General features: G+C 44.1%; 2 protein-coding genes across 2 annotated transcripts in view; both read right to left on the bottom strand.

Moving 5' to 3' along the window:
- Window positions 1-222: 222 nt before the first annotated feature.
- On the bottom strand, window positions 223-18,306 carry LOC310987751 (fibroblast growth factor receptor substrate 2-like). The gene is made up of 7 exons (XM_083974166.1): window positions 17,940-18,306; window positions 10,847-10,928; window positions 10,653-10,744; window positions 8,614-8,800; window positions 6,884-7,009; window positions 4,611-4,774; window positions 223-1,588 (listed from the first exon to the last, which is right to left on the bottom strand). The coding sequence occupies exons 3-7, from the start codon at window positions 10,716-10,718 to the stop codon at window positions 470-472; spliced, it is 1,662 nt and encodes a 553-aa protein (XP_083830292.1). The 5' UTR covers window positions 10,719-10,744; window positions 10,847-10,928; window positions 17,940-18,306; the 3' UTR covers window positions 223-469.
- A 1,519-nt stretch (window positions 18,307-19,825) lies between these two features.
- The window catches only part of ptprbl (protein tyrosine phosphatase receptor type B, like), a 46,923-nt gene continuing 39,633 nt past the window's right edge, over window positions 19,826-27,115 (bottom strand). Inside the window, exons 26-33 of the mRNA XM_083974156.1 lie at window positions 27,011-27,101; window positions 26,548-26,624; window positions 24,993-25,127; window positions 23,635-23,757; window positions 23,321-23,484; window positions 22,125-22,260; window positions 21,925-22,036; window positions 19,826-19,976 (exon numbers count right to left, since the gene is read on the bottom strand). Of these exons, the coding sequence (XP_083830282.1) occupies window positions 19,954-19,976; window positions 21,925-22,036; window positions 22,125-22,260; window positions 23,321-23,484; window positions 23,635-23,757; window positions 24,993-25,127; window positions 26,548-26,624; window positions 27,011-27,101 (861 nt within the window). The 3' untranslated portion in view covers window positions 19,826-19,953. The remainder of the gene's footprint in view (window positions 19,977-21,924; window positions 22,037-22,124; window positions 22,261-23,320; window positions 23,485-23,634; window positions 23,758-24,992; window positions 25,128-26,547; window positions 26,625-27,010; window positions 27,102-27,115) is intronic.

Here is a 27,115-nt window from a genome sequence, read left to right as displayed (position 1 = left end):
CTTGTCTCTAGTTCTGGTTAAATCAGTGACTTGTAACTAGTTCCAGGGAGAATGGAGGCTCTCTGCCTTGGCCTTCATCATCACACTCATCTAGTACACAATAATAATCTAGATATCTACAGTGTGTGTGTGTGTGTGTGTGTGTGTGTGTGTGTGTGTGTGTGTGTGACACAGACTCAGCCCAGTAAAAACACAGTCATTTATTGTGCAGCTCTACTGTACAGTAACACACTGTGTGATAGTGAGTGACAGCAGCTTGTAGTGAATCATATAAAAGGCTAAATGGAATGCTTTGTTCAGTAATACTGATCTGTACCATATAAGGAATGAGTCTATTACATCATCATCGTCATCATCATCGTCATCATCGTCACTCAGAGAGTCCGTTCGCTCTGTGACCTCAGGTCGACCTGAGCCGTGACCTCACAGGAAGTCAGGTGGAGTCTGTAGCCGTGGCGACCGGCCGCTCCTACGCCGTGCTCTTGGTCGGCAGCTCCGTGCTGTTGTGTCTCGTCTTGCGCGACGTGCCGTCGTCGCGCGGCCGCGCCTTCTGCAGGTTGGACATGGCGGCGGTGCGTTCGATGTCGATGAGGGCGTAGACCTCGTTCCGGCGGGTGGGCGTCGTCGGGGGCAACGGCGAGGTGGGGGTGCGGGGGGTGTGGGGGTTGCTGCCGTCCGAGGCGCCTCTGTTCCCGCCGCCGCCGCCGGCGTCCATCTCCACCTCGATGTAGTTGAGCGTCTTCGGCGGCTCGAGGCCGGGCGGCGCCGGCCGCCGGAAGTCGAAGTTGAAGATGGTGGGTCCGTCGGCACGGCGACGGGCCGTGTCGGGCCGGTGGGCGCTGAGCGGCGCCGTCACGTTCTCCGTGTTCACGTAGTTGTGCGACGGCTCGAGGGCGGCGGACAGCGGGTGGGAGTAGGAGTGGTGCAGTAGGTGGTGGTGGTTGTAGCCGTTCAGGGACGGCGTCTTCAGGCCGCCGCCGCCGCCGCTAACGCTGCTACTACCGCCGCCGCTAACGCTGCTACTACCGCCGCCGCCGGCCTCGTCCTCCTCGGCGCTCGGTTTCCGCGCCTCCCACACCGGCGGCAGCGCCGGCAGGTTCTCGTAGTCGAGCAGCGCCGTGCGGCGTTGAGCCGAGTTGTTGACGTTCTGCAGGTCGGGAGTGAGCGGCGGCGGCCGGTGGCGGCGAGCGGCCGGCGCCGCGGTGGAGGAGGAGGAGGAGCCGTTGGAGTGTGGTGGCGGCGGCGCGGCGGCGGGGGCGTTGCCGGGCTCGGCCGGCGCCTCGGGGGCGTGGCCGTTAGTCTCTGGCTCCGCCTCCTTCTGCTCCTGCTGCCGCCGCTGCACCGGCGTCGGACCGAGCACGAAGCGAACGCCCTGAGGCTCCAGCAGAACCACCGGCTCCTCGTCCGGCGGCGGGGGGGGCGGGGCCGGGGGCGGCGGCGGTGGCGCCGGGGGGTCGGAGCGCAGCCGCGGGGGAGGAGGGGGGGTGGGGGGGCAGTGGGGAGACGTGGGACTCTCCAGCGGCGTGGTGACCGTCAGAGGACTGGGCTGCTCCTCCAGGAGGCCGGTGGTGTTCACGTAGGTGTGGACCTGCAACACAGAACACACACAGCCAGTGTCACAACTAAGCATAAAGTCTGCTAGCTTAATGCTAACGTATAATGTAAAACACCATAGACGGGCTAACAGAAATTAGCCTCGCTATCCAGAGTCTGTGGTCAGTTTATAACCCTTGTTAGGAAATTTGCTCCGACGTTTGTTGTGGGAGTCTGTGGAAGCCGCGACCGGACAACTCTGGCAGCTGGACACATTTATTGAGGCTGCTGCACTACTGCATTTATTTGGTAGCTACACCGGTCACTACTGCATTTATTTGGTAGCTACACCGGTCGCTACTGCATTTATTTGGTAGCTACACCGGTCGCTACTGCATTTATTTGGTAGCTACACCGGTCGCTACTGCATTTATTTGGTAGCTACACCGGTCACTACTTCATTTATTTGGTAGCTACACCGGTCACTACTGCATTTATTTGGTAGCTACACCGGTCACTACTTCATTTATTTGGTAGCTACACCGGTCACTACTGCATTTATTTGGTAGTTACACCGGTCACTACTGCATTTATTTGGTAGCTACACCGGTCACTACTTCATTTATTTGGTAGCTACACCGGTCACTACTGCATTTATTTGGTAGCTACACCGGTCACTACTGCATTTATTTGGTAGCTACACCGGTCACTACTGCATTTATTTGGTAGCTACACCGGTCACTACTTCATTTATTTGGTAGCTACACCGGTCACTACTGCATTTATTTGGTAGTTACACCGGTCACTACTGCATTTATTTGGTAGCTACACCGGTCACTACTTCATTTATTTGGTAGTTACACCGGTCACTACTGCATTTATTTGGTAGCTACACCGGTCACTACTTGCATTTATTTGGTAGCTACACCGGTCGCTACTGCATTTATTTGGTAGCTACACCGGTCGCTACTGCATTTATTTGGTAGCTACACCGGTCGCTACTGCATTTATTTGGTAGCTACACCGGTCACTACTTCATTTATTTGGTAGCTACACCGGTCACTACTGCATTTATTTGGTAGCTACACCGGTCACTACTTCATTTATTTGGTAGCTACACCGGTCGCTACTTCATTTATTTGGTAGCTACACCGGTCACTACTTCATTTATTTGGTAGCTACACCGGTCACTACTGCATTTATTTGGTAGCTACACCGGTCGCTACTTCATTTATTTGGTAGCTACACCGGTCACTACTTCATTTATTTGGTAGCTACACCGGTCACTACTGCATTTATTTGGTAGCTAGTTACACCGGTCGCTCTGGGTCGCTGTGGCAACGGCCATCCGTGACCGCAATGCATGATGGGATATCTTGCTCCGGTTAGTGACCATCGGATGTTCACTACATTTGGCGGTGAATTGTGGGACAGATTCAGTCACTATAGTGAACATTAATAATCACTAAACATTCAGACACCACTACAACAACTGGTCACTAGAGAGAGAGGAGGGGGTTAGGACACAGCCCAGGTCTGTGTCTCAGTGTGAATCCTTCCATTATACACCTGTATGGCGGCCATTAATTCAAAAATGGCCGCCATACAGGTGTCTGTGTTAGTAGCAACATTGGTTTTTGGATTCCCCGAGGTCTGCAGATTCCAAAAATGTAGGTCAACAAATCCCCCAAAGATTCCCACAAAATAACATTTCTGTACACAGTGAACCTGACTGTCATGTAATAAACATGTTGTTGTTGTGTTGACGGCGACCGTTGTGATGGTCGGTTCCAGTCGGTAACAACGACAGGATTCGATCTGAGAAACCGACGCCGTGTTTCTGGAACCGACCAGCACAACGTCGTCGTCTTGTTTGCACGTCGCCGTCAACACATCTACCGTCTCGTTGTGTCATTAACCAACGTGACCACCTGTTTATTCTTTCTTCTCTGAACGAATGTCATAACCACTAGTAATGAGACGACACAACTCCGTATGTAGACAACACAACTCTGTATGCAGACTAGGGCTTTGACATCGAACTTCGTTATTTGAATATTAAAAAAAAGGATATTCGAACGAATATTAGGGAATTGAATATTTAAAAAAAAGGATATTCGAACGAATATTAGGGCAGCTCTAAATATTCTAAACTGTAATAAACATTATTTTTGGTAAATGTGTTTGCCTGAAAACGTAGTTTTGAATCCAGATTCAAGGCTTTTTTCAGCCTGTTGAAGTTGTGAAACGCAGCTCATTAGCGTTGATCACCTGGGGCTCCTGTACTTATGACGGGGGGTCGATTAGTCGACTAATCGCCATAAATGACGACTACTGGTCGACCAAGAAAATCTTTGGTCGGGGGGGTCCAGCTGGCTACGGGTTTTCATATAATGGCGGTGGATTTGCTGCGAGCCGTTCTTCCATGTTTACATCCAGTGGTTTACAACGATAGGCGCCAACAACGACGAACCTCTAGTTGCCATATTTGGAGCGGTGCGGCGGTTAGCTGGCCGAGGACCCGCCCACTGGCCTCGAAGCAGCGGTCTGCAGTGGTGCACCAGGCTGTAAATATGTTTTTTTAAGCTGTAAAGTCGGCTATTTTAACATGGGGGTCTATGGAGAATGCTCCCTTCTGGTACCAGCCCCCAGAGGAAGAAGAGGGGATTGCAGTTTGTTGAACAAGGAAGTGACTTCACTTTTCAGACCCACAACTGCCCCCTTGACTGGGAGCTGCTGCTACAACCAGGATAAAAACAGAGATCAACAACTTCTCCATGAGGCGGCTTCAGGACACTTGGGTCAGCAGGACGAGCAGCAGTATGGAGGTATCTGGATGTTTCATAGTGTGTGTTTTGCACCAATCAAAAGTGAACTCTATCTGCCGCCATTATATGAAAACCCGTCACCAGCCTATGATGTAAATTAATTAATGCATAATAACCGTGATAATCGTAACACCGTGATTACTTCTCTGACAATAATCGTACAAAGAAAATCTATGATCGTGACATTCATTAGTTATTAGTTCTAAGGAGTCTAGTAATGGATGGTTAGTTATTAGTTATTAGTCTCACCGCGTCGTCGGCCACCAGCAGAGGGTGAGTTGACTCCTCCCCCACCGACGGCAGGCGGGTGCTGGCCACCGACGGGTGGCGGCTGGAGGCGTGAGACGGGGCCTCGCCCACCGAGGGAATCCTGGTCACACCGTTAGGAACCGAGGGCACGGAGTAGCCTGGAGCTGGAGGGGGGGGGGGGGGGGGGGGGGGCAGAGGGGGAGGGGGGGGGGGGGTCAGGTCACAGCAGAGTGGGTTATAACACATCACATGGTTTTAGACCTATTGCTCTTCATCAGGTCATCATCATAATGTGTTTCACCCTATCTACCCAGGGGGCAAAGCAAAACAACAGACAGGGAGCGTTGTAAAAGGTTTGACAGCAGAAATGATCTCTAGGACCTTGAAGGATTAAAACCTGGGTGGACAACCTGGTCAACTAGCTGCTGGAAAGCTACAGGGGACAAAACCCCTTTCTGGGGTCATTCTGCTGGAGAAATGATGTAAATGCAAATATTTAGGTGCTACAATGGCATAAATAGTCATACAACTATAACATTTGGCAGAGAGTATCTTGACACATAGGGGGAGGCAGGAAAAAAAGATTCTGGGGTTTGTTGCAACTCAATTTTAAGATATCATCCTCAACATCCCAAAAAAGACCAATAAAAGTACTGTTCGCCTGACAAATTCTCATGAAAATTATTATTTTTCAGCACTTTATGGAGAATATCTATGCCTAACATGTATATATAAAATTTCCTTAATTCATAAGCTTCCATTAGAGTCCAAGATAGTCTTTCTATCTCCAAAGCCCCACTTGCTGTGGCCGACGGTCTTCTCTATCTATCTGTTCACTTTGGGGAGACCAGAATGGTTTCTGATCAGGCCAGTTAACATGGAGTTTTTCACAATAGGTGTTGCATTGTTTGGAGGCAGCCTGTAGCTTTCCAGTAGCTAGTAGAAAGGCTATCTGGGACTCAAATGGAAGCTTATGAATTAAGGAAGTTTTCTATATACATGTTAGGCATAGATATTCTCCATAAAGTGCTGAAAAATCATAATTTTCATGAGGTTTTGTCAGGCGAACAGCACTTTTTTTGTCTTTTTTGGGATGTTGAGGGTGATATCTTAAAATCGAGTTGCAACAAACCCCAGAATCTTTTTTTCCTGCTTCCCCCTATTTGTCAAGATACTCTCTGCCAAATGTTATAGTTGTATGACTATTTATGCCATTGTAGTACCTAAATATTTGCATTTACATCATTTCTCCAGCAGAATGACCCCAGAAAGGGGTTTTGTCCCCTGTAGCTTTCCAGCAGCTAGTTGACCGGGTTGTCCACCCAGGTTTTAATCCTTCAAGTTCCTACAGATCATTTCTGCTGTCAAACCTTTTACAACGCTCCGGGTCCGTTTTTAAAAAAACTGGGATTTTGCCCCCTGGGTAATCAGTCATTTTTTGTGATGTATGTGAGGGACTATTTTTTTTTTTAACCTGATGTCGTTCTTGGACGTTTTAGATATAATGTATGATGTAAGAATGTCAAATGTTTCCCTATTGGTAAGCTGCCCTCACACAGGCTACTATGTTGCTTTGTTGTGTGTAAAACATTTTTGTGAATGACCCCAGGTCTGATGACGTCACCAGGGGGTGTCTACATATATATGCTACAGGGTGAAACACATGATGATGATGATGATGACCTGATGAAGGGCTGAGAAGCCTGAAACGTTGTCAGTAAAATATTCTGGAGCAAAACGAGGTTGTGCGGGCCATTTCTTCTCTTTTCTACTGTCCCTTTGGCCCAGCACCCCAAGCAAGGGATGTGCGTATATTTACACAATCTTTTACCTATTGCTCTTACCAGCATTCTATGTAAATGTATGGAAAGGGTTAATACTGGGTCGCTTAGCAAACTCACATCTGCTAGATAAGACAGTCTACAGTTTGCCTATGAAGCACAAAGAGATACTGAGGATGCCACTCTAGCCCCAACTCTCCTTCACAAGGTCAGGAAGCAGATTCAACATTCATTTTTATCCATTTCATGTCATTCAGCCTCCTGCTTACAAGTTCTACTCTTCAGGTATTGCTTCATCTTTATACATATTTGTTCAACAAATGCTTTCAAAGCTGTTCATTTATTTATTCATTTGAGTAGACTGAATTGTTAATTTTTTGCACTTGACGTGTGTTTTATGGTCAATTAACAACAATGTGTTTTTATTTCTAAGAGCTCTTTAAATAAGGAGTGTGTGTGTGTGTGTGTGTGTGTGTGTGTGTGTGCACCTACCTGCAGGAGTGTGTGTGTGTGTCTCGATGACGGCCTCCTCTACAACACTGATGCTGTGACTGTGCATCACCTCCTGCAGCAGGTTGAAGATTTCCTCCGCCCGCGAACATTTGAAGGCAAAGATACCTGAGACAGGAAGCACACGTTACCACGGTTACCGCTCTGGAGGCCACGCCCCCTCAGCGAGACTTTAAAGGGATAGGAGCATTTAACCACACAATAGTGGGGTTGTATGATCTAAAAATAGCCCCTAAGTCAGTGGTTCTCAACCTGTTTTGGCTCGTGACCCCATTTTGACATCACAAACTTCTGGCCCCGTCAATCAAGATGCTCCAGCTTAGATTTTATACGTTGCATTTTATTTGACCTTGATTTATATTTATATAGTGAAAGTATAGAATGCAGTTGTTTAACATTGTCTGTGTTGTTTTTCGATCATACTTTTAAAAAGAATAATAATTACTTGAAAAGAATATTTTAAATCAGTCTTTTTTTAAATTTTTATCAATTACTAGACATTTCAGGTGACCCCATTTGAATTCCAGGCGACCCCACGTGGCGTCCCGACCCCAAGGTTGAGAAACACTGCCCTAAGTACTTTAATTGCAGTAGAAGACTCTCTGCACTCCTCCCGTTAGCAACGCCAGCCCATAATAGCCCTGCCCAGAGATTTACAACATACAGTGTTGTGAACGGACCCAAAGAAACGGCCTATTTTCACGGCCTAAAAGAGGTTTTACCTGGAAAAAAATACACAGTTCCATTGTTCACTATAATATAATTTTTTCCAGCCCTTCAAAGTGGCATTATCACACTGCCTTTTTTTTTGTTTGTTTGTTTGTTTGTTTTTTTTGTCCTGTCTGTTTTGTTTTATCTGCTTTGTTGATGTTACTTGTTACACAGTTTTTTGTCATTAGTCTGGTTTGTTAGGGATTACTTTTTACTTATGTAAAAAACTTGGAAACATAATTGTTAACTGTCAATTTGTTTATGTGATCAGTTTCCTATCAATAAACATATTTGAAACAAAGTGGCATTATCACGACAGGCAGCATTCTTGGATAAAACAGCCCATAATATCTTTAAATCTACTGCCCTGTATTGTTACTGCTTGGTACCACTAGATGGCGAACACGTTCAGCTTCAATCCTCACGTCATGTGTGGGTGTGTTTTTCTGCAAAATATCTGAGAAAAAAAGTTTGATTGGCGCACAGGCGCTCCGCTTTTTCTCGTGGAGTTCAGGCAGCTCGGAGCGACCAGGAAGTGATCTTCAGGTCTTGAGAAACACCGTGACAATACATCCATGGTGCGCCCCCCCCACACACCACACACACACACACACACACACACACACACACACGGGGCTGTAAATGCTCCAGTCAGACCCCTGTTCCTTTACTTTGAGGATGAGACGTCAATATAACTTTTTTCCCTGTGTAAATATGTTCCAAATTCAGTTTTACTGGAAGTCACGTAGTCCAACGGGGCTGCCCCCCGGTGACGTCACAATATGCAAATTAGATGAGTACATTTACTCCCATCACAAACTTTAGGTCATTGTGAATATTTTTCTCATTTACACCACAGATTTATCTCTGACCATTTAAAAGCTACAGCCTCGTGAAACACTGAAATCCAAACTTCATATTCTCCTAAATGAACTCCGGCGCCTAGAGGGTTAAAACCTCAGGGTTATTATGGGCTGGTTAACAGGGTTAGTGTAAGGCACCTTGTCCCGTCTGGCAGCGGCGGCCGCTCTCGAAGGAGAACAGGTTGGAGTCGTAACCGTAGCGACGCAGGCAGAGGTACGGCCACCGCACGTCGTCACGGCGATGCGTGTGCAGCACCAGCTCGGCGTCGGTCAGCTCCATCACGCCCGACCCCAGCTCGTTGCCATCGTCGTCCACGTTGATCACCTAGCAACGACAACACCACCACAACACCGTCACCACGACAACACCACCACAACACTATCACATCTGACTAGGGTTGCAAAGGGGTGGAACATTTCTGGTAAATTTACAGAAACTTTCCATGGGGAGTTAAGCTGGGGAATTTCGGAAATATTCCAAATTGGAAACTTTCCATGGGAATTATGGGAATTTATGGGAATAATTGGGAATTTATGGGAATTAACTGGAAATTGGGGCTAATTTAAATAAACTGTATCATATCTAAACATAAATGTGTAAAGTATTTTGTTTTGTCATAAGCATTGTGACGTCCATGCAAAATAATAAAATTTAAAAAACATGACATTTCAACAGATTTATTTGTGAGTAGAACTTTATCAAGTTTTAATTCTTGTATGAACAATCAATTATTTTTGAATGGTGAGTAAAATATTATAAAATATATAACCTTCAATTTTGTACATTTCGGATTTATTCCTGTTTATTCCCATATATTCCTGTTTATTCCCATATATTCCTGTTTATTCCCATATATTCCTGTTTATTCCTGTTAATTCCCATATATTCCTCAACCACAGGCCTTCACCACGACAACACTATGACATCTGACCAGGGTCGCAAAGGGGTGGAACATCTCCAGTACATTTCTGGTAAATTTACAGAAACTTTCCATGGGAAGTTAAGCTGGGGAATTTTTGGAAATATTCCAAATTGGAAACTTTCCATGGGAATTATGGGAATTTATGGGAATAATTGGGAATGGTAACACTTTACAATAAGGGTCTCTTAATTAACGTTAGTTAGCACATTATTAAGCATTAATATATTAACTAATGTATAATTAATGCTGAGTAATGCATACATAATGATACTAATCACATCATTATGCTTAATAATTTATGAACTAACTTTGAGTAGTAAACATTAATTAACTGCTTACTAATAGGCTACATTAATAAATGTGTTTCCTAATGCTAAGTAATACTACATAATGATTGTTAATACATTTTTAAACAGTTAATTAATGCTTAATAATGTACTAACTAGCGTTAATTAAGGGAACCTTATTGTAAAGTGTTACCTTGGGAATCTATGGGAATTAACTGGAAATTGGGGGTAATTTAAATGAGTTTAGTTTAGTTACCTTTATTTAAACTCGTTAATACACTGAGGCAAGCAGAGCAAAACAGAACAGAACAGAACAGATATACAGTAATAAAATAGAGTAAAGGACAGAAGACATCAGAGGAAACTATTAACAAACGGAAGACAGGGAATTATTAATTAATAATTTGAAGTGATTGAATGGGACAAATGAGTTTAACTTCAGAGTTATATTAGTTGTAGATGATTCAGAAGCTGAGAAGGCAGAACTCCCTGGCTCAGTCCGAATGTTGGGATATACAACTGCAACCAGCTGCTGGAGCGGCTGTTGTAAGTGATTGTGTCATAAACTGTATCATATATAAACATAAATGTAAGTATTTTGTTTTGTCATAAGCAGACGTCCATGCAAAATAATACAATTAAATAACATGACATTTCAACTGATTTATTTGTGAGTAGAACTTTATCAAGTTTTAATTCTTGTATGAACAATCAATTATTTTACTGAACAACAAAAAACATGAATGTTGAGTAAAATATTATAAAATATATAACCTTCAATTTTGTATATTTCGGATTTATTCCTGTTTATTCCCGTTAATTCCCATATATTCCTGTTTATTCTCATTTATTCCCGTTAATTCCCATATATTCCCGTTAATTCCCATATATTCCTGTTTATTCCCGTTAATTCCCATATATTCCCGTTAATTCCCATGTAAAGTTACACCTGACAGCAGGAACTGACCTTGAACTTGCTCTGGTGGTTGTCGGGGATGGACTCTTTCTCTGGACAGCTTAGACAGCTACCCATGGCTTCTTCACAGCACCATGTGACGTCTGCAACAACACAACAACACAACAACATGATGATGTCATCACAGCAGCGTTGTTGCCATGGGACCGACCAGCCGGCAGGATGATGATGGGATGGATGCTCACCTAGATCTGGCCTCGGGCTGCTCTGATCCCATCCTCAGAGCCTGAGGGACGACGCTCATGCTTTACGACGCTGCTCGCACACCTGCAGACATGACATCACACCCACATCAGTGACATCACACTGACATCACAGTGACATCACAGTCATATCCCCATATATTTAGTCTGAATATCGATATACGATATATATCCCGATGTTTTTTTTACGCCAAGTGAGAGGAAATGTTCAGTCAAAGTTAAAGCCAAATATGACGAGTCACCGGTAGTTTTATTGAAACCGGCTGTTTCAGTGAACAGTTGCAAAATCAAATGAATAAATAATAAACAGGTTTCTTCACCTGGTTCATATAACAAAATGTAAACAAAGTGTTTAAGAGTGAAATAATTAAATAAATATGACAGGGCGCTTGTGTCGTGGACTCGGTGCAGCAGAGAGGAGAGGAGCTGTGATCCCGCGGCTCCGCCCGCTCTGATCAGCAGGTTTGGTTTCCAGCAGCTCCACTCTCTCTGTAAGTTACAAGCTACAAGTCATTTATCACAATTAGTCCCAAGCTGTTTGCAGGGTTCCTACAGCTTAAGCCAAGTTAAATTTAAGACTTTTTAAGACTTTTTTAAGCCACTTGAAATGAAATTTAAGACCGACTTCATAATAAACACAAATGCAGAAAAAAGAAGAAAAACACCACATCAATTACATACAGTTAGGGACAATTTTACCCTCTTTCCTATGTGGTCCAAGGTAAAGTGACTGCTACATGAACATTGGATCTTGTCTCTTTCCAGCTGTCCTTTCAAAATAAATGCATAAAAAGTCTGAAAAAATAAAACACTGACTCGGGAGCTGGAGGCGGTGAGAAATTTTGCGTTGACGGCCGCCACTAACTTCTCTATGTCAGAATGTTACCAATTATTATGAGATTTGAGACTAATTACAATCATAAAATCCCACTAACCAAATGTTAACATTTTTAAGACGTTTGAAAAATTGATTTAAGACATTTTAATGCCAAGTAAGGCCTTGTTTTTAGATTAATGAATTCAATGCCTTTTAATACTTTTTAAGGATCCGTAAGAACCCTCCACTCTCTCTGTAAGTTACAAGCTACAAGTCATTTATCTAACATCACAATTAGTCCGACGCTGTTTAACGACGGTTAAAATTAAACTTAAAGCAGAAGTGAGTGATATATTTGTGTTAATATAAGTCTTAAATAGTTATATCTTCCGACAGCAATCACTTACATAGAGTGTTTGGACTGAAACACGGGTCTCTCAGTCCCTCTGCTCTGCTCTGAGCCGAGGAGAAAACATTTATCGTATCCTACAGTTTTTATCCAATGAGGAGAGAGAACGGCATGCAGGGCTGTGTGTGCAGCCAAGGAACGCCGTGAATGTGGCGACGTAGGGACGAGGACTGTTATGGTGCGTTCAAGGAAACTCGTATTTTTCCGACCTGTGAAGTGGTACCAGTTCGATCTGGTACGAGTTCACCGGTCAGAAGTTACGAGTGGCCGTTATAGTGACTTTCACCGGTAAAACAGGTCGGAAAAACACGAGTGGGTTGCCTGGAACGCTACAAAGTCGTAAGTTGTGACTTGAAGCTGTAATTTACGGTTTCAAAAGCCTGCCTGGAACGCAGCATTAGCCAAAACCACCAGATCACTCACTTCTGCTTTAAGGTAAACATCCTGCATAGTTAGTTTCTCTTCTCTGTGCTCCTGATCAGAGCGCCGCTCCGCCGTGTTGGCCACAGAAATAATAATAAAACACACGCTTTCACAGTTTGAAAGTGCTTGAGAAAAACTGTTATTGATCATTGATGCCAGTCACAACCAGAAAGTAGATCTGACTCATTGATTAATAATCACAATAACTATTGATAAGAGTTTCACCGATGATTGATCGATCTGATCAGAACAGTTATCAGCGTTTAAAGGAGAATTACGTCCATTTTTGACCCCTAAATCGTTGTCCTGATGGTCACCCAGTGTTGGTTGGAGCAAAAAAACGGGACTAAAACTGATGCAGACAAACCAGAGTTACCATGGCTACCCGGCGCTAGGGATAGCCACAACGCTAACCCATGGGGGCAATTCTTTCAACCACAACAAACAGTCAGAAAACAATCAGATATCTCTGCTACATGACTGGAATCCTTAGAGACACCACTGAACTCATATAGTGGAGACTAGCGATGTCACGATTACTTGTTTTCACAATTAATCGCGGTATTAAACGCCACAATTAATTAATCGTTAAGATTCCTAAATACCGTCACTTTCCAAAAAAAGATGATGTTGGAAACACAGAGGCAGATGTGCACAAAAGTTAAGGTAAATGTAAGAAATACTGGTCCATTTACAACAAACAAACAATTAAAATAAACTTAAACATTTGGTATAGGTGACAATTAATGATTTGAATATTTAAAACACTGGAGGATTAATAATTGGTTACATATGAATAGTAGAGACTTTTGACTGTATTTGATTTTACACATTCATTTGTGAAATTAATTAATGCGTAATAATCGTGATAATCCTAACACCGTGATTATTTCTCTGACAATAATCGTGCAAAGAAAATCTATAATCGTGACATCCCTAGTGTAGAGTAGAAACAGTAGAAACACTATCCACAAGTTTCTGAACGTCATCTATGGTCAAAACCAGAAGTCAGTTTTGCCGGTTTGGTGGAATTGTACCTTTACGTTTCCATGGTTTTCAGTGGTTGTCATAGTTGCGGTAAACGCATGGATCTATTAACGCTGGCTTTTAACACGGATGTCAGTCTGTGTGATATCCACTGTTAACTCATTGAGTGCCGCGCTCCTTTCCAAAGTTTTAGTCAAGTGTACCGGCAATTTAGACCATTTTTGACTTTTTATGTAGAGCCATAGTGTATTCTATATTATTGCCACCAACACATACTGTGGCTCAATTGAAAGGTTTAACTTAATGCTTCAAGTGGCCACAAACCGTTTGTTTCTACGTGCCTCCGTTCCTGAGAAAAGTCAAGCTAAACATGGCTGGGTTTCACCAAAATCCCTCCTTTTTTTCTAGAAAAGGAGATAGAGCGTCTTTTATGAAAGGTGCTCTGTTTGTGTCTGTCGCTCTTCTGACACTCGCATTTCTGGATCAAAGGGCTCGTATAAGATAAATATACACAACAATTGTTGTTCTATTCACAAAACCACCATCGGGGGCGGGGGGGCGCCACTAAACAACAATAACACAGACGCACCGTCCCGTGTCACAGCTTCTCCCCGCGGAACGTGAGGGTCAGTCGGCCACCGCGGCTCGGGAAGACCGGTCCCGCCGGTGGTCGCGGTCCTTCTGTGGTACGGGTCGATGCCGGTCTGCTTTGACCCAGAGACCATCGGATTTTACCGCGGGAGGACTTTGGGGAGGACACGGTGTTGCTCCAGATGAAGACCGGGCGGGACTGTCGGCTGAGAGCTTCCTGTTTCTGCTCCGAGCAGCTGGAGCCTCGCGGGTGAGAGCAGAGCAGCTGCTGCATCCACATGCAGAACTCCGTTTGCAAAAGCCGAGTTATGATAAAAACTTCCAGATCATGAGCTGTCATGTGACTTTGGTAGGGCTGGGCGATATGAGAAAAAATCCTATCACGATAATTTTTTTCATATCAGTCGATATCGATATATATCACGATAGGACTCAAGTCACTGTTTTTGTCAAGCCTAAATGTTCTATCATACTCACAAGTGAGATTTGAAGATATCAGAAGGTTATTTCTGATTTAAATATTTATTTTTCGTCAAAAATTGAACATTTCAGATGTAATTATTAACATATAAAAGCAATGAGTAGCCTAATAACAGTTTCAGATAAATAAAACTGGTATTATATAAAGTTAGTTTCAACCAAATAATTTGATTGGACAAGAGACATACATGAGTGCTGATATACTGTATATACAGGTCTTTTTACAGACATTATCACTCCGCTGTTCAGCCATTCTTTCACATTACATCAGACAGGAGTTAAATCAGAGCCACACTCCCCTTACAGGAGCTGCTCCATCTCTCTGCTGCTGCTACAGTTATAAACGGACCTGAAAATTAAAACCCGGACCTGACGTGGCCCGTCTAATTAGCGATCATTCTCAGTCTAAACCTGGCTGAAAAAGAAAAAGGAAGAGAAATCGCCGCGGTTAGCGCTTGCTTCGCCAGTGGCCAGTGTTTAGGTCGGCACAGCTGAACAGTGTCGCTGTGGTGTGAGCAGCAGCAGCAGCAGCAGCAGAGCGGCCACGCCGTGACTGCGCTCCCTTTGATGTGTGACGGCGGCCGGAGCTCGAGCCGCTCCGACTGCCTGGTGTCTCCGTGGTTAAAGTTTAGTGTTGTTTACGGTACTGTATTAGAGTTCCATCAATCGGGGTTAATGTAAACATGACGTACCACGTCTTTTCGCGGTCACTCGTCCTAGTTCTCCTCCATTTTTTCTTTCGAGGCAACACTCATTCTCTCTCTCTTTTTTACTGGCGATGCCCCGCTGCTGACGCCAGGCTGCAGCAGCCCAAACATTACCACGTGTTGTTGTGCTGTGTACAGTCTTCCTGTGCTGTGTCAACCTAACCTGGTTGGCTCAGCCATTGGTTCAGCGCGGCGCAACTCTCGTTTTCATTGGCTGTTTCAAAACATGAATGAATGAAACTATCGACTTTCTATCGACCACGTTTCATATTGCTATTGAGTAAAGTTATATCGCGATATATATCGTTATCGTTTTATCGCCCAGCCCTATTTGATCGTCATCTATTTCAGTTCTCCTCGTCGTAGAGTCCCCAAATTTACATATAATGTGTATTAAAGTGTCTATTTTCATAATATAAAAAAGAAAGCAAAAAACGAAAAAACTCGTTTTTGGCACTCAACGCATGGGAACGAAAAACGAGAAATTACGTGGTTGGCACTCAATGAGTTAAAAGCTGCTGTGATGATCCATGAGTTTTACACATTTTCATTGAAAAAAAAAAAGAAAAAAAAAAATCCATGCATTTACCGCGACTACCGAAACCATGGAAACGTAAACATAAAATTCCACCGGAAGAACAAAACCGGCAAAACAGGCTACGTTTTAGACGTTCGGAAAAAGGTGGATAAACTTTGTGTTTTTAAAAAGACATTACTATCCCATCACAGAGAGAAACTAACACTTTGAGTTCTTTACTAAAATAACCGGTGGAGCAGTGCAGTGGTGATGTCCAAAATATCTCCGACCGTTTATTTTAGTAAAGAAATCCACTAACACGTCAGGTTAGCTAACTATTTTATATTCTCAGTGTGAGAGCACGTGTACGTGTGTGTCTGAGACCGACTGTGTGAATATTCCAGAGAATAAACGGCGATACATTTACAGTGAACCTGAAGCTAACGTGAAGCTAACGTGAAGCTAACATGAAGCTAACGTGAAGCTAACATGAAGCTAACATGAAGCTAACTTGAACCTTAAAGGAAAATTCCGGTACAAAAATAACCGGTGGAGCAGTGCAGTGGTAATGTCCAGAATATCTCTGACCGTTTATTTTAGTAAAGAAATCCTCACAACAAGGACAAAGTGTTAGTTTCTCTCTGTGATGGGATAGTAATGTCTTTCTGGGATGTTTCAGAGTTAAAAACACAAAGTTTCTACTGTTTCTACTCTACACTATATGAGTTCAGTGGTGTCTCTAAGGATTCCAGTCATGTACCAGAGATATCTGATTGTTTTCTGACTGTTTGTTGTGGTTATAAAGAATTGCCCCCATGGGTTAGCGTTGTGGCTATCGCTAACGCCGGGTAGCCATGGTAACTCTGGTTTGCCTGCAGCAATAGTTTAGTCGCGTTTTTTGCTCCAACCAACACTGGCTGACCATCAGGACAACGATTTAGGGGTCAAAAATTGACAGAATTCTCCTTTAAACACTGATAACTGTTCTGATCAGATCGATCCATCATCGGTGAAACTCTTATCAATAGTTATTGTGATTAATCAATGAGTCAGATGCTTTCTGGCTGTGATTGATTGGCATCAATAATCAATAACAGTTTAACTTCCTGGTGTGTTTTCAGAGCAGGAAGTGAAAACTCAACTCAGATTCAGAAGTTTAAATATGTTTGTTTCACCTTTTTAGTCGTTTTAACCAAAACAAACAGGAAACAGAGTTAAGCCGTCACTATGACAACCAACCAACTAACTCACCCACCAACTGACCCTAACTAACTCATTAACTTACTAAACTAACCAACTAACTTATTAACTAACTCAGAAGCACAAACACCAGAGTTATGAGAGTTAAAGACCAAACTTTACTAACTCACCTAGAAACTATAAACACTGACGTGACAGAGGAGTGTGTGTTAGTGTGTCTGTGTTGTTAACAGTGTGTGTGTGTTAGTGTTAGTGTGTAACTCATTACCTAAATAACTTAACAAACCAACCAACTCATTAACTAACTAAACTAACTAATTAACCAACTGACCATAACTAACTCATTTATCAACTAAACTGACTCATTAACTATGAGAGTTAGTTGAAGACCAAACTTTACTAACTTAACTCAGCTAGAAACTATAAACACCGACGTGACAGAGGAGTGTGTGTTAGTGTTTTGTTAACAGTGTGTGTGTGTGTTAGTGTGTAACTCATTACCTAAATAACGTACTAACTAACCAGCCAACCAACCAACTCATTAACTAACTAAACTAACTCATTATCTAAATCAGAAGCACAAACACCAGAGTTATGAGAGTTAAAGACCAAACTTTACTAACTCGCCTAGAAACTATAACAGTTAAACACTGACGTGACAGAGGAGTGTGTGTCCGTGTGTCCGTGTGTGTGAGTGTGTTAGGGTGTGTTGTTAACAGTGTGTGTTAGTGTTTTGTTAACTGTTGGTGTGTGTTTGTGTTAGTGTGTTGTGAGTCACCTCGGTGTGTGTAATGGCAGCTAGTTAGCACGAAGCTAACACCCTCAATAAGCTACATTAGCTTTATTAGCCCCGTTAGCTCCGTTAGCTTCGTTAGCTCCGCACACCGACGCTCTGCGCCGTACACAGCCGTTAACCAGCGGTCCCCCCCGGCCTCGGTACTCACCAGGCCCCGGGCAGCGGGTCTCCAGGCCGGGCAGCGGGTCTCCAGCCCCGGCGGACAGCGGGCGGACAGCGGGCAGACTGCGGGAGAGAGGCCGGGCCCAGCAGCAGCAGGACGGGGGAGCAGCTAACGCAGCCGCCGCTACACCCGACCAGCCTCCATCTTTCCGCCAAAAAACAATCACAACTTGTGTCAAAGCTGCTTAACGGCGGCTCACAGCTCCATCTCCCCCCGGGGAGCGGCTCTCTTCCATCGGCGGGGCTCCGGGCTCCTCTGCGGGGGGGAAGCTCCCACCAAAACTACTTTTTCTGGGTTAAAAACCAAGTTTGAGTCGCTGGGACCGAGTCTCCGCTGCTAGCCTGTTAGCCTGTTAGCTCCGAGCTAAATCACTGCTCAACTTCCGACACTTCATGTGCTGGACTCGGTCCGCGGCGACGCGCATGCGCGGCCCCGACGGGACAGGGGGGGGGGGGTACTGCAATACACAGAGTAACACAACACAACACAGAGTAGTGGAAGACACAGAGTACTGTGAACACAACACAGAAGACAACACACAACTCTTGTGTGTGTTGTGCGTAGGTGGATTGTGTACTTTGTGGAGCTACTTCCTTGTGTAATGTGTGTGTGTGTGTGTGTGTGTGTGTGTGTGTGTGTGTGTGTGTGTGTGTGTGTGTGTGTGTGCAGAGATGACAGAGTACTCCACCCCAGTACTTGAGTAAGAGTACAAATACTAGGCTACTGGTCAACATTTACTCCGTTACAAGTAAAAGTATCTCAGTCGACATGTTACTGCAGTAAGAGTAAAGAAGTAGCCTAGTACTACTGCTATGACTACAGGATTATGGCAATGGGCCAATTTGACAAAATGTTGAACTATCCCTTTAAAGGAGAAGAAAAGAAAAGTAAAGAACCAAAAAAGAAGAGAAAGGAAAGAGGAGCTAACAGTGAGGATGAAGTAAAAGTAGCTCAGTCCACATGTTACTCCAGTAAGAGTAAAAAAGTACTTGCTTTTAAAGGTACATTAAAGGGCCAATCAGGAGTTTTGTTAAAGTGAAGTGTTTTCACACTACATTTATGAGCCTCCGCACCGTGAAATTCTTTGACCGGCGCAAGACAGACTCATGTTTTCATTCATCAAGAATTAAAGTCAGAGGTTGGAAGACGATCACATACCGTCGTAGTTCCCACCATAAACGGAGATTCGGCGGCGTTATTCTCATGACTCGCCACGAAACCGAAAGTAAAGAAACGCTGGTCGGCTCGCCCAGCATTTCCACCACCACTAATAATAACAAAATAACCATAGAGACAAAACCATAGATTTATCTAAAATGGACCATTAACAAGTGGTGACGTAGATTCATCCACATTAATATCAGACTTTTTATAACCAAATAGAAACTCCTGGTTGTCCCTTTAAGTCAAAGTCAGAGTCAGAGTAAATGTCTTATTGTCCACATCAATGAATGACTCTAATAGTTTGTAAATGAATGTAAGGAGCTTTTAACTCTTGTTAGTGAGAATGAACTCTTTGAAAGCAGCTGCACTGATGTGCTGCTTTTAGGGGTTAGGGTTTCCTTCTCTGACAAACACAGCTTGTGTCCAATAGGAGTTTAGACAAAGACCTGAAAGTAACCAGTACTTTTCAGCCGTACTACTAATTAACTCCAGTAAAAGTACTAATATTTGTCTTGGAAATGTATTCAAGTGTGTGTACTGTGTGTGTGTACTGTGAAACATCTTGATGAATAACCAGGAGGACGTTCGGTACTTGAACTCATCTCAGCTGTTTAATGAACTGAAGTAAAAAATACACAATATTACAATATTATTATTATTATCTTACATAGACACAGGTTGATACACAAACACACACACACCTCATGTGTAGCATGTGTGTGTCCAGGTGTGTGTGTGTGTGTGTGTGTGTTACATAAATATTGATAAAGTCTCTCTGATATAAACATTGATAGAAAAATAAATGGACTCATCAGCGTCTTCGTCAGATGGAAGTTCAACGTCTGGAGCTCAGCGTCTCTGTGGAGGAACGACACGGGTCATGATGTCACTGTGATGTCACTGTGGTGTCACTGTTAAATTTTTTTGAAAAAAGTGGTAAAAACTTTCTTTAAAAAAAAAAATCTGGTAAAAATTCTCAGAAAAACTGGTAAAATTTCAAAAAAAAATAAAAAAAAATAAAAAGTTTTAAAAATTTTATAAGAAACTGGTAAAATTACAAAAAAAAAAATTATAGGAAAAAGTGGTAAAATTTCCAGAAAAAGTGAATTTAACTTTAGTTAGATAGTTTTGTTGTACTGGGTATCCACCACTTTCCGGAGAACGACGCTGGGTGTCGCCATGACACTCCATTCATTACATTTTAGATTAACGTTAGCTGGGATAACCGTTAGCTGTTAGCCGTTAGCAGTGTCTTAAATAACTCAATAAACGGCCCCCACGAAAACAATATTTTCTCCAGTGGATATCCTAGTTCCAACATGACTGAGCTAACTGGAGTAGTTTCATGTCGTGTCCCACAACGGGAGGGTTTTAACAGCTGACGTCCTGGTGTTAGCTTAGCTGCTGCTGTTAGCTGTCAGCAGCAGCTAAGCTAACAACTACGATAACCATGACTAATTACAAAAACGTGCACACAGAAATAGTAATGTTTGTTCAATAATTCGTTTTATAGACTTAAAGGACAATTCCAGGCGAATTCAACTCTGGGGTGTATTTACCTATCATTTTAGGTCTAAAAGAATGAATCTGAAGATTTTCAGTTTAATTGCTCCTGTTTAGCGGTAGTTGCATCTGTCCCCGCATCCCCACGGCAGCAATGAATGGGAGTGGATGTAAGTTCCGCTGTTTAGGCTGTTTCCAGCCCTCAAAGCCGCAATTTTTTTCCACAGACAGCGTCAGATGGCTACTCAAACATGCACCGAGAAGTTTATTTACTTCAAGCAAGCCGGCATGTTTGTAAAACTAGATCTAATTCAAAGTCTCCCGGAGTCTCGCGCGAGCCCGAAGTTGCAGTGCTGGTGTATTCAGGCGCAGTAGAAGCTCCCGCTTGTGTCATAAACACAGGAATATCAACTCTTTACTTGCTTGAAGTGTACATTTTTTTCCACAGACAGCGTCAGGTGGCTACTCAAACATGCGGCGAGAAGTTTTTTTTACTTGAAGCAAGTCAAGAGTTGATATTCCTGTGTTTATGACACAAACGGTAGCTTTTCCCACTGTGCCCGAATGCACCGCGCACTGCAACTGGGTCTCGCGCGAGACTCCGGGAGACTTTGAATTAGATCTAGTTTTACAAACATGTCGGCTTGCTTGAAGTAAATAAACTTCTGGCTGCATGTTTGAGTCGCCATCTGACGCTGTCTGTGGAAAAAAATTGCGGCTTTGAGGGCTGGAAACAGCCTAAACAGCAGAACTTACATCCACTCCCATTCATTGCTGCCGTGGGGATGCGGGGACAGATGCAACTACCGCTAAACAGGAGCAATTAAACTGAAAATCTTCAGATTCATTCTTTTAGACCTAAAATGATAGGTAAATACACCCCAGAGTTGAATTCGCCTGAAATTGTCCTTTAACAAACATCAGATTTAGTCAAAGTGGTTTTGGCAGCCCAGAGCCCCCACATTTGGTACCTACACCGGTGGCTAACGCTACCAGTTAGCCGCTCGCTAGAACTGGTGGCTAACGCTACCAGTTAGCCGCTCGCTAGAATGCTACTGAAACCCACTTCCGTTGTGGTGTGACGACGCAATGGATCATGGGTAAATAAAGTGGTGGATAGTGAAGCATTTATGTATTTTCAGTGGCTATACTGAGTAAACCTGAGTATCACATAGACTACACCACTGGCTGTGATGTCGCTGTGATGTCACCGTGATGTCACCGTGGTGTCACCGTGGTGTCACCGTGATGTCACCGTGATGTCACTGTGATGTCACCATGATGTCACCGTGATGTCACTGACCTCTGTGGTTGACGTTCTCGTAGATGGAGCAGAGCTGGTTTTCCTGCTCGGAGCGAAGCTTCCTGGCTCGAAGAACGTCCCTGACACACTGGTGGAGGTACGAGTACTGACACTGAGGAGGACACACAACAACACAACACTCAGTACACAACAACAACAACACACACACACTCTCCTCTCCCATGATGCTTTGCTCCTACCTCGGTCTGCACCATGTGTGAGCGGTGCAGCCGCAGGTCGAACACCGAGCCGTAGACGTCCACCGAGTCTTTGGTGTCGAGCTGCTGCAGAACTCGGTCCAGAACGATGAAGGTGCCGGTCCGACCCACACCCGCACTACACACACACAGACACACACACACACACACACACACACACACACACACACACACACACACACACACACACACACACACACACCAAACTACAGTTAACTGTCGGCCTCCTGGGTCAAGGAAGGAAGGAAGGACAAAGGGAAAGAAGGGAGGAAAAAAGGAAGGGAAAAAGGAAGGAAAGATAGACGGAGGGAGGGAATAGATTGGGTCAATTGGGTCAAAAAGGAAGGAAGAAGTAAGGATGAAGGAAAGGAAGGAAGGAAAGAGGGAGGAAGGAAGGCAGAGAGGGAAAAAGGATTGTGGACGTTTGTTTTGGGAGTCTGTGGAAGCCGCGACACATTTATTTGGTAGCTACGCCGGTCACTACTGCATTTATTTGGTAGCTACACCGGTCACTACTGCATTTATTTGGTAGCTACACCGGTCACTACTGCATTTATTTGGTAGCTACGCCGGTCACTACTGCATTTATTTGGTAGCTACACCGGTCACTACTTCATTTATTTGGTAGCTACAACGGTCACTACTGCATTTATTTGGTAGCTACACCGGTCACTACTGCATTTATTTGGTAGCTACACCGGTCACTACTTCATTTATTTGGTAGCTACACCGGTCACTACTGCATTTATTTGGTAGCTACACCGGTCACTACTTCATTTATTTGGTAGCTACACCGGTCACTACTGCATTTATTTGGTAGCTACACCGGTCACTACTGCATTTATTTGGTAGCTACACCGGTCACTACTTTCATTTATTTGGTAGCTACACCGGTCACTACTGCATTTATTTGGTAGCTACACCGGTCACTACTTTCATTTATTTGGTAGCTACACCGGTCACTACTGCATTTATTTGGTAGCTACACCGGTCACTACTTTCATTTATTTGGTAGCTACACCGGTCACTACTTCATTTATTTGGTAGCTACACCGGTCACTACTGCATTTATTTGGTAGCTACACCGGTCACTACTTCATTTATTTGGTAGCTACAGGTTGCCATGGTGCCGTGGTGGCAGGTTGCCATGGAGACAGAGTGGTTGCTTGTGTAGCTACCTGCAGTGCACGGCGGTGGGTCCTGATCCAGGAGTCCGGTTGATGTAATCTCTGACGGTCCGGACGAACTGGATCAGGGACTGGGTGGTCTCGGGAACGCCGTGGTCGGGCCACACGGTGTAGTGGAACTGACGGACCAGACGGGTGAAGCTCAGCTGCTCCTCCTACACACACACACACACACACACACACACACACACACACACACACACACACACACAGGTTGTGTAGTTATAGTTGTGTACTGCAGATGTTGTGGTGACGGATCGTGTGACGTGACGTGACGTGACGTGACGTGACGTGATGTGACGTACGCTGCAGATGTTGAACTCTCTGATGGTCCACTCCGGGAGGACGGACTCGGACAACATCTGGACGATCAGGTCTCCGTAGTAGAGAGGGTCCTGGTCAAAGGGCCAGTAGTGGTCACACTTCACCTGGAGGGGGGGGGGGGAGGAGGAGGAGGAGAAGAGGAAGAAGGAGAAGGAAAAGGAGAAGGTCACAAGGATGGACGGATGGAGGATCAGTCATAGATATATCCGCCTTTTTCTGAACGTCAACAACGTAGCCTGTTTTGCCGGTTTTGCTCTTCCGGTGGAATTTTATGTTTACGTTTCCATGGTTTCGGTAGTCGTGGTAAATACATGGATTTATTTATTTTTTGTTTGTTTTTCAATGAAAATGTGTAAAAGGCATGGATCATCACAGCAGCTTTTAACAGTGATATCACACAGACTGACATCCGTGTTAAAAGCCAGCGGTAATAGATCCATGCGTTTACCGCAACTATGACAACGACTGAAAACCATGGAAACGTAAAGGTACAATTCCACCAAACCGGCAAAACCATAGATGGAAGCTGGTTTTGACCATAGATGACATTGGGAAACTTGTGGATAGGAGTCGCCACTGACGCTGCTGTCCATTGGAACGATACGTCAACGCGGCGGCCATCTTGGTGAGGGGGAAGCCGTGTCTACTTCCTGCACTAGAGGTCTAACAACCATTAACATCACCATAACTCACTGAATATTCAACCCATTTTCAAGCCGTTTGGTTTATTATGAATGTCAGACATATAATTATGATACAACATAGATTGATTCATTTAAAAAATATATACAGTATATTAAACATACACTTACATACTCAGACACACACCCACAAAAAAAAAAAAAAAAAAAAGGGTCTCACATAATTTTAGAGTGGTATAAGTTATTTATAATTAAATAACAGTTGTATATTGAGATGTGGTGGAAATGACATTTGTTCATCGCAGATCAGAAAAAATGTACAAAATTAACTATTTGTCTTGTAATCTAGGTTTGTCCTCTTACAGATCTTAAAACTAGACAAACTATTTAAACTTATGAGACTGTGTTAGGTCAGTTTTGAATAACTTTTTTTTATTCAAGTTCACATGGCTAAAAGTGCACCTAGTTGAAGAATCGCCCTTATATGTCTATCTATATCTATATGGTCAGAACCCCCGGACCAAGATGGCGGCCGTGTTTATGTGCCTGACGAGCCATGCGACATCTACGTGTGTATATCTATGGGATCAATGAGGTTCTGTGTGTGTGTGTGTGTGTGTGTGTGTGTGTGTGTGTGTGTGTGTGTGTGTGTGTGTGTGTGTGTGTGTGTGTGTGTGTGTGATGATGTCAGCACCCACCCGGCCCTTCTCCACACACTGCGTGACCATCACCACGTTGTGGACGTTCTGCTCCCACACCATCTTCCAGAAGTCGTCCTTGGTTCCCGGCAGCGGTCCCTGCGTGGCCACGTACTCCCGCCGGAAGTTGTTGCCCTGGAGACAGAGGATGATGATGATGTCACAACTCTGTGTGTGTGTGTGTGTGTGTGTGTGTGTGTAGCAGACCACCTTTTGGTTTAAAGGAAAGGGAGGCAGAAATCTAGAAAAAAGCTTTGAGTTGAGTCCACACGGTTCTCATCCCCTCAGCCAGAGCAGCGAGTAGAGAAAAAACGTCTCTTTCTTACGTTTGTATATCTATGGGATCAATGAGGTTCTGTGTGTGTGTGTGTGTGTGTGTGTGTGTGTGTGTGTGTGTGTCTCAGTTGGTAGAGCGGCTCGTCCAATGATCAGAGGGTTGGCGGTTCGAATCCCGCTCTGTCCCGGTTGCTGCCGTAGTGTCCTTGGGCAAGACACCTTACCCGCCTTGCTCCTGATGGGTCGTGGTTAGCGCCTTGCATGGCAGTTTCCGCCATCAGTGTGTGAATGTGTGTGTGAATGGGTGAATGTGATGTACTGTAAAGCGCTTTGGGTATCGTTCAGGTATAGTAAAGCGCTATATAAATACAAGACCATTTACCATTTACCATTTTAAAACGTCCAAATAATACGAATAAGGGCTGCTGCTCTGTGATTGGTCAAAATCAACCGTCACGGGTAGATTCTTTGCAGGCTGAAAACAGAGCCTAGGGGAGACGCAGACGTCTGATCTTTTTTCACATCACTTCATTTACATTATCCCCAAGGTTAGTGTGTAAGTTTTTGCCTAATACTGTCAAAAAAAAGCTGCCTCCCTAGCCTTTAATGTATTGCTGTTACTCATTTTGTCCAAAAGAGGGCAGTCTTGTATTGCTAAAATGGTTAAATAAGTTAAAATCTTTAAAAACTAATAGTTAAGTTATGATTTCGTTACATAAATATATTTCATGATTTGAGTGCATTATAGTAAAATGTCATTAATCTGGTTTTTATATGCATATTGTCCGTTTTGAAGGTTATATTTGTAATGAGCTTTTATTTTGAAGAGACTGCTAACATACCTTGTCACTTCCTGGCTGTATTGTGTCTTCCGGTATAAACAAGGAACAGTATGAATGAGCTGACGGTAAAAGTAAAAGGTTTTAAGGTGAACTAAGGAAAATAAGGAGATAAAGCAACGGTAGCCTAACTCAAGAATAAAACACCAAAGACGGTATTAGCTACCTACCCCCGAGGAGGTATAAGGTTAGTGTGTGTGTTTTACGGTCATATTTACGTTATGTTACTATGCTAAAGCTAAGCTAATTCTCGCTCACCTGCGGTGAAGCTACGGTGTATTGTACAGTGCAGAGTGGAAACATAAATGTAATTGTGCTTTTTGTGTTTTCTTCAGTTCTCACGTTGGTTTTAGTGGTTTATGGAGCTGTTTGTGAAAATAAAGACAGTTTGAGAAAATCATCAGTCGGGTCCACAATCTGTGCGTGTGTGTGTAGCTTACAGGGATGTAGCTGGCGTTGATGTAGTCGGAGCAGGGATCATCATCTATGTAGGAGAGCTTCACCCGGGTGGAGTCGTCTGGACACAAACACACACTCACTTCAGACCAGCGGTCCGTTTCACACGGCAGCTTCAGTTAAAAACTCTGAGTCTGTTAACCTGAACTGAGGGGAAACTCTGGGTTTTCTGTTTCACAAAGGGAGGTAACTCAAACCAGGGAAAGAGGAGTAACTCTCTCCAGCCCGTTTCACAAAGAGAGGTAACTGAAGCTCAGAGTCAGTTACTATGGCAACACACTCCGTGAACCTCACCTGGTCGGGACCCGGAGTTTCTCCTTTTGATCTGAAGCTGCAGACTGAAAGTAGCGGCTTTCAGTCTTCAGTCCCCCCCCCCCCCCCCCCCCCCCCCCCCCCGGACTCACATCACCCCCCCCTCACTGCCCCCCCCCCCCCCTCTGGACTCACAGGGCAGGATGTTGTTGTAGCGGTTCTTCCCGCGGTTCTCTGGCAGCAGAGCCGAGTCCAGCGGCTGGTTACGACCGACGTCCTTCAGGTCCTGATGATGGGACC

Source organism: Trachurus trachurus, assembly GCF_905171665.1.
Source record: "Trachurus trachurus genome assembly, chromosome: 6".
In the NCBI taxonomy this organism is placed as follows: domain Eukaryota; kingdom Metazoa; phylum Chordata; class Actinopteri; order Carangiformes; family Carangidae; genus Trachurus; species Trachurus trachurus.
The sequence above is the reverse complement of the archived record's forward strand: the minus strand, read 5'-3'. Positions and strand labels throughout refer to the sequence as shown.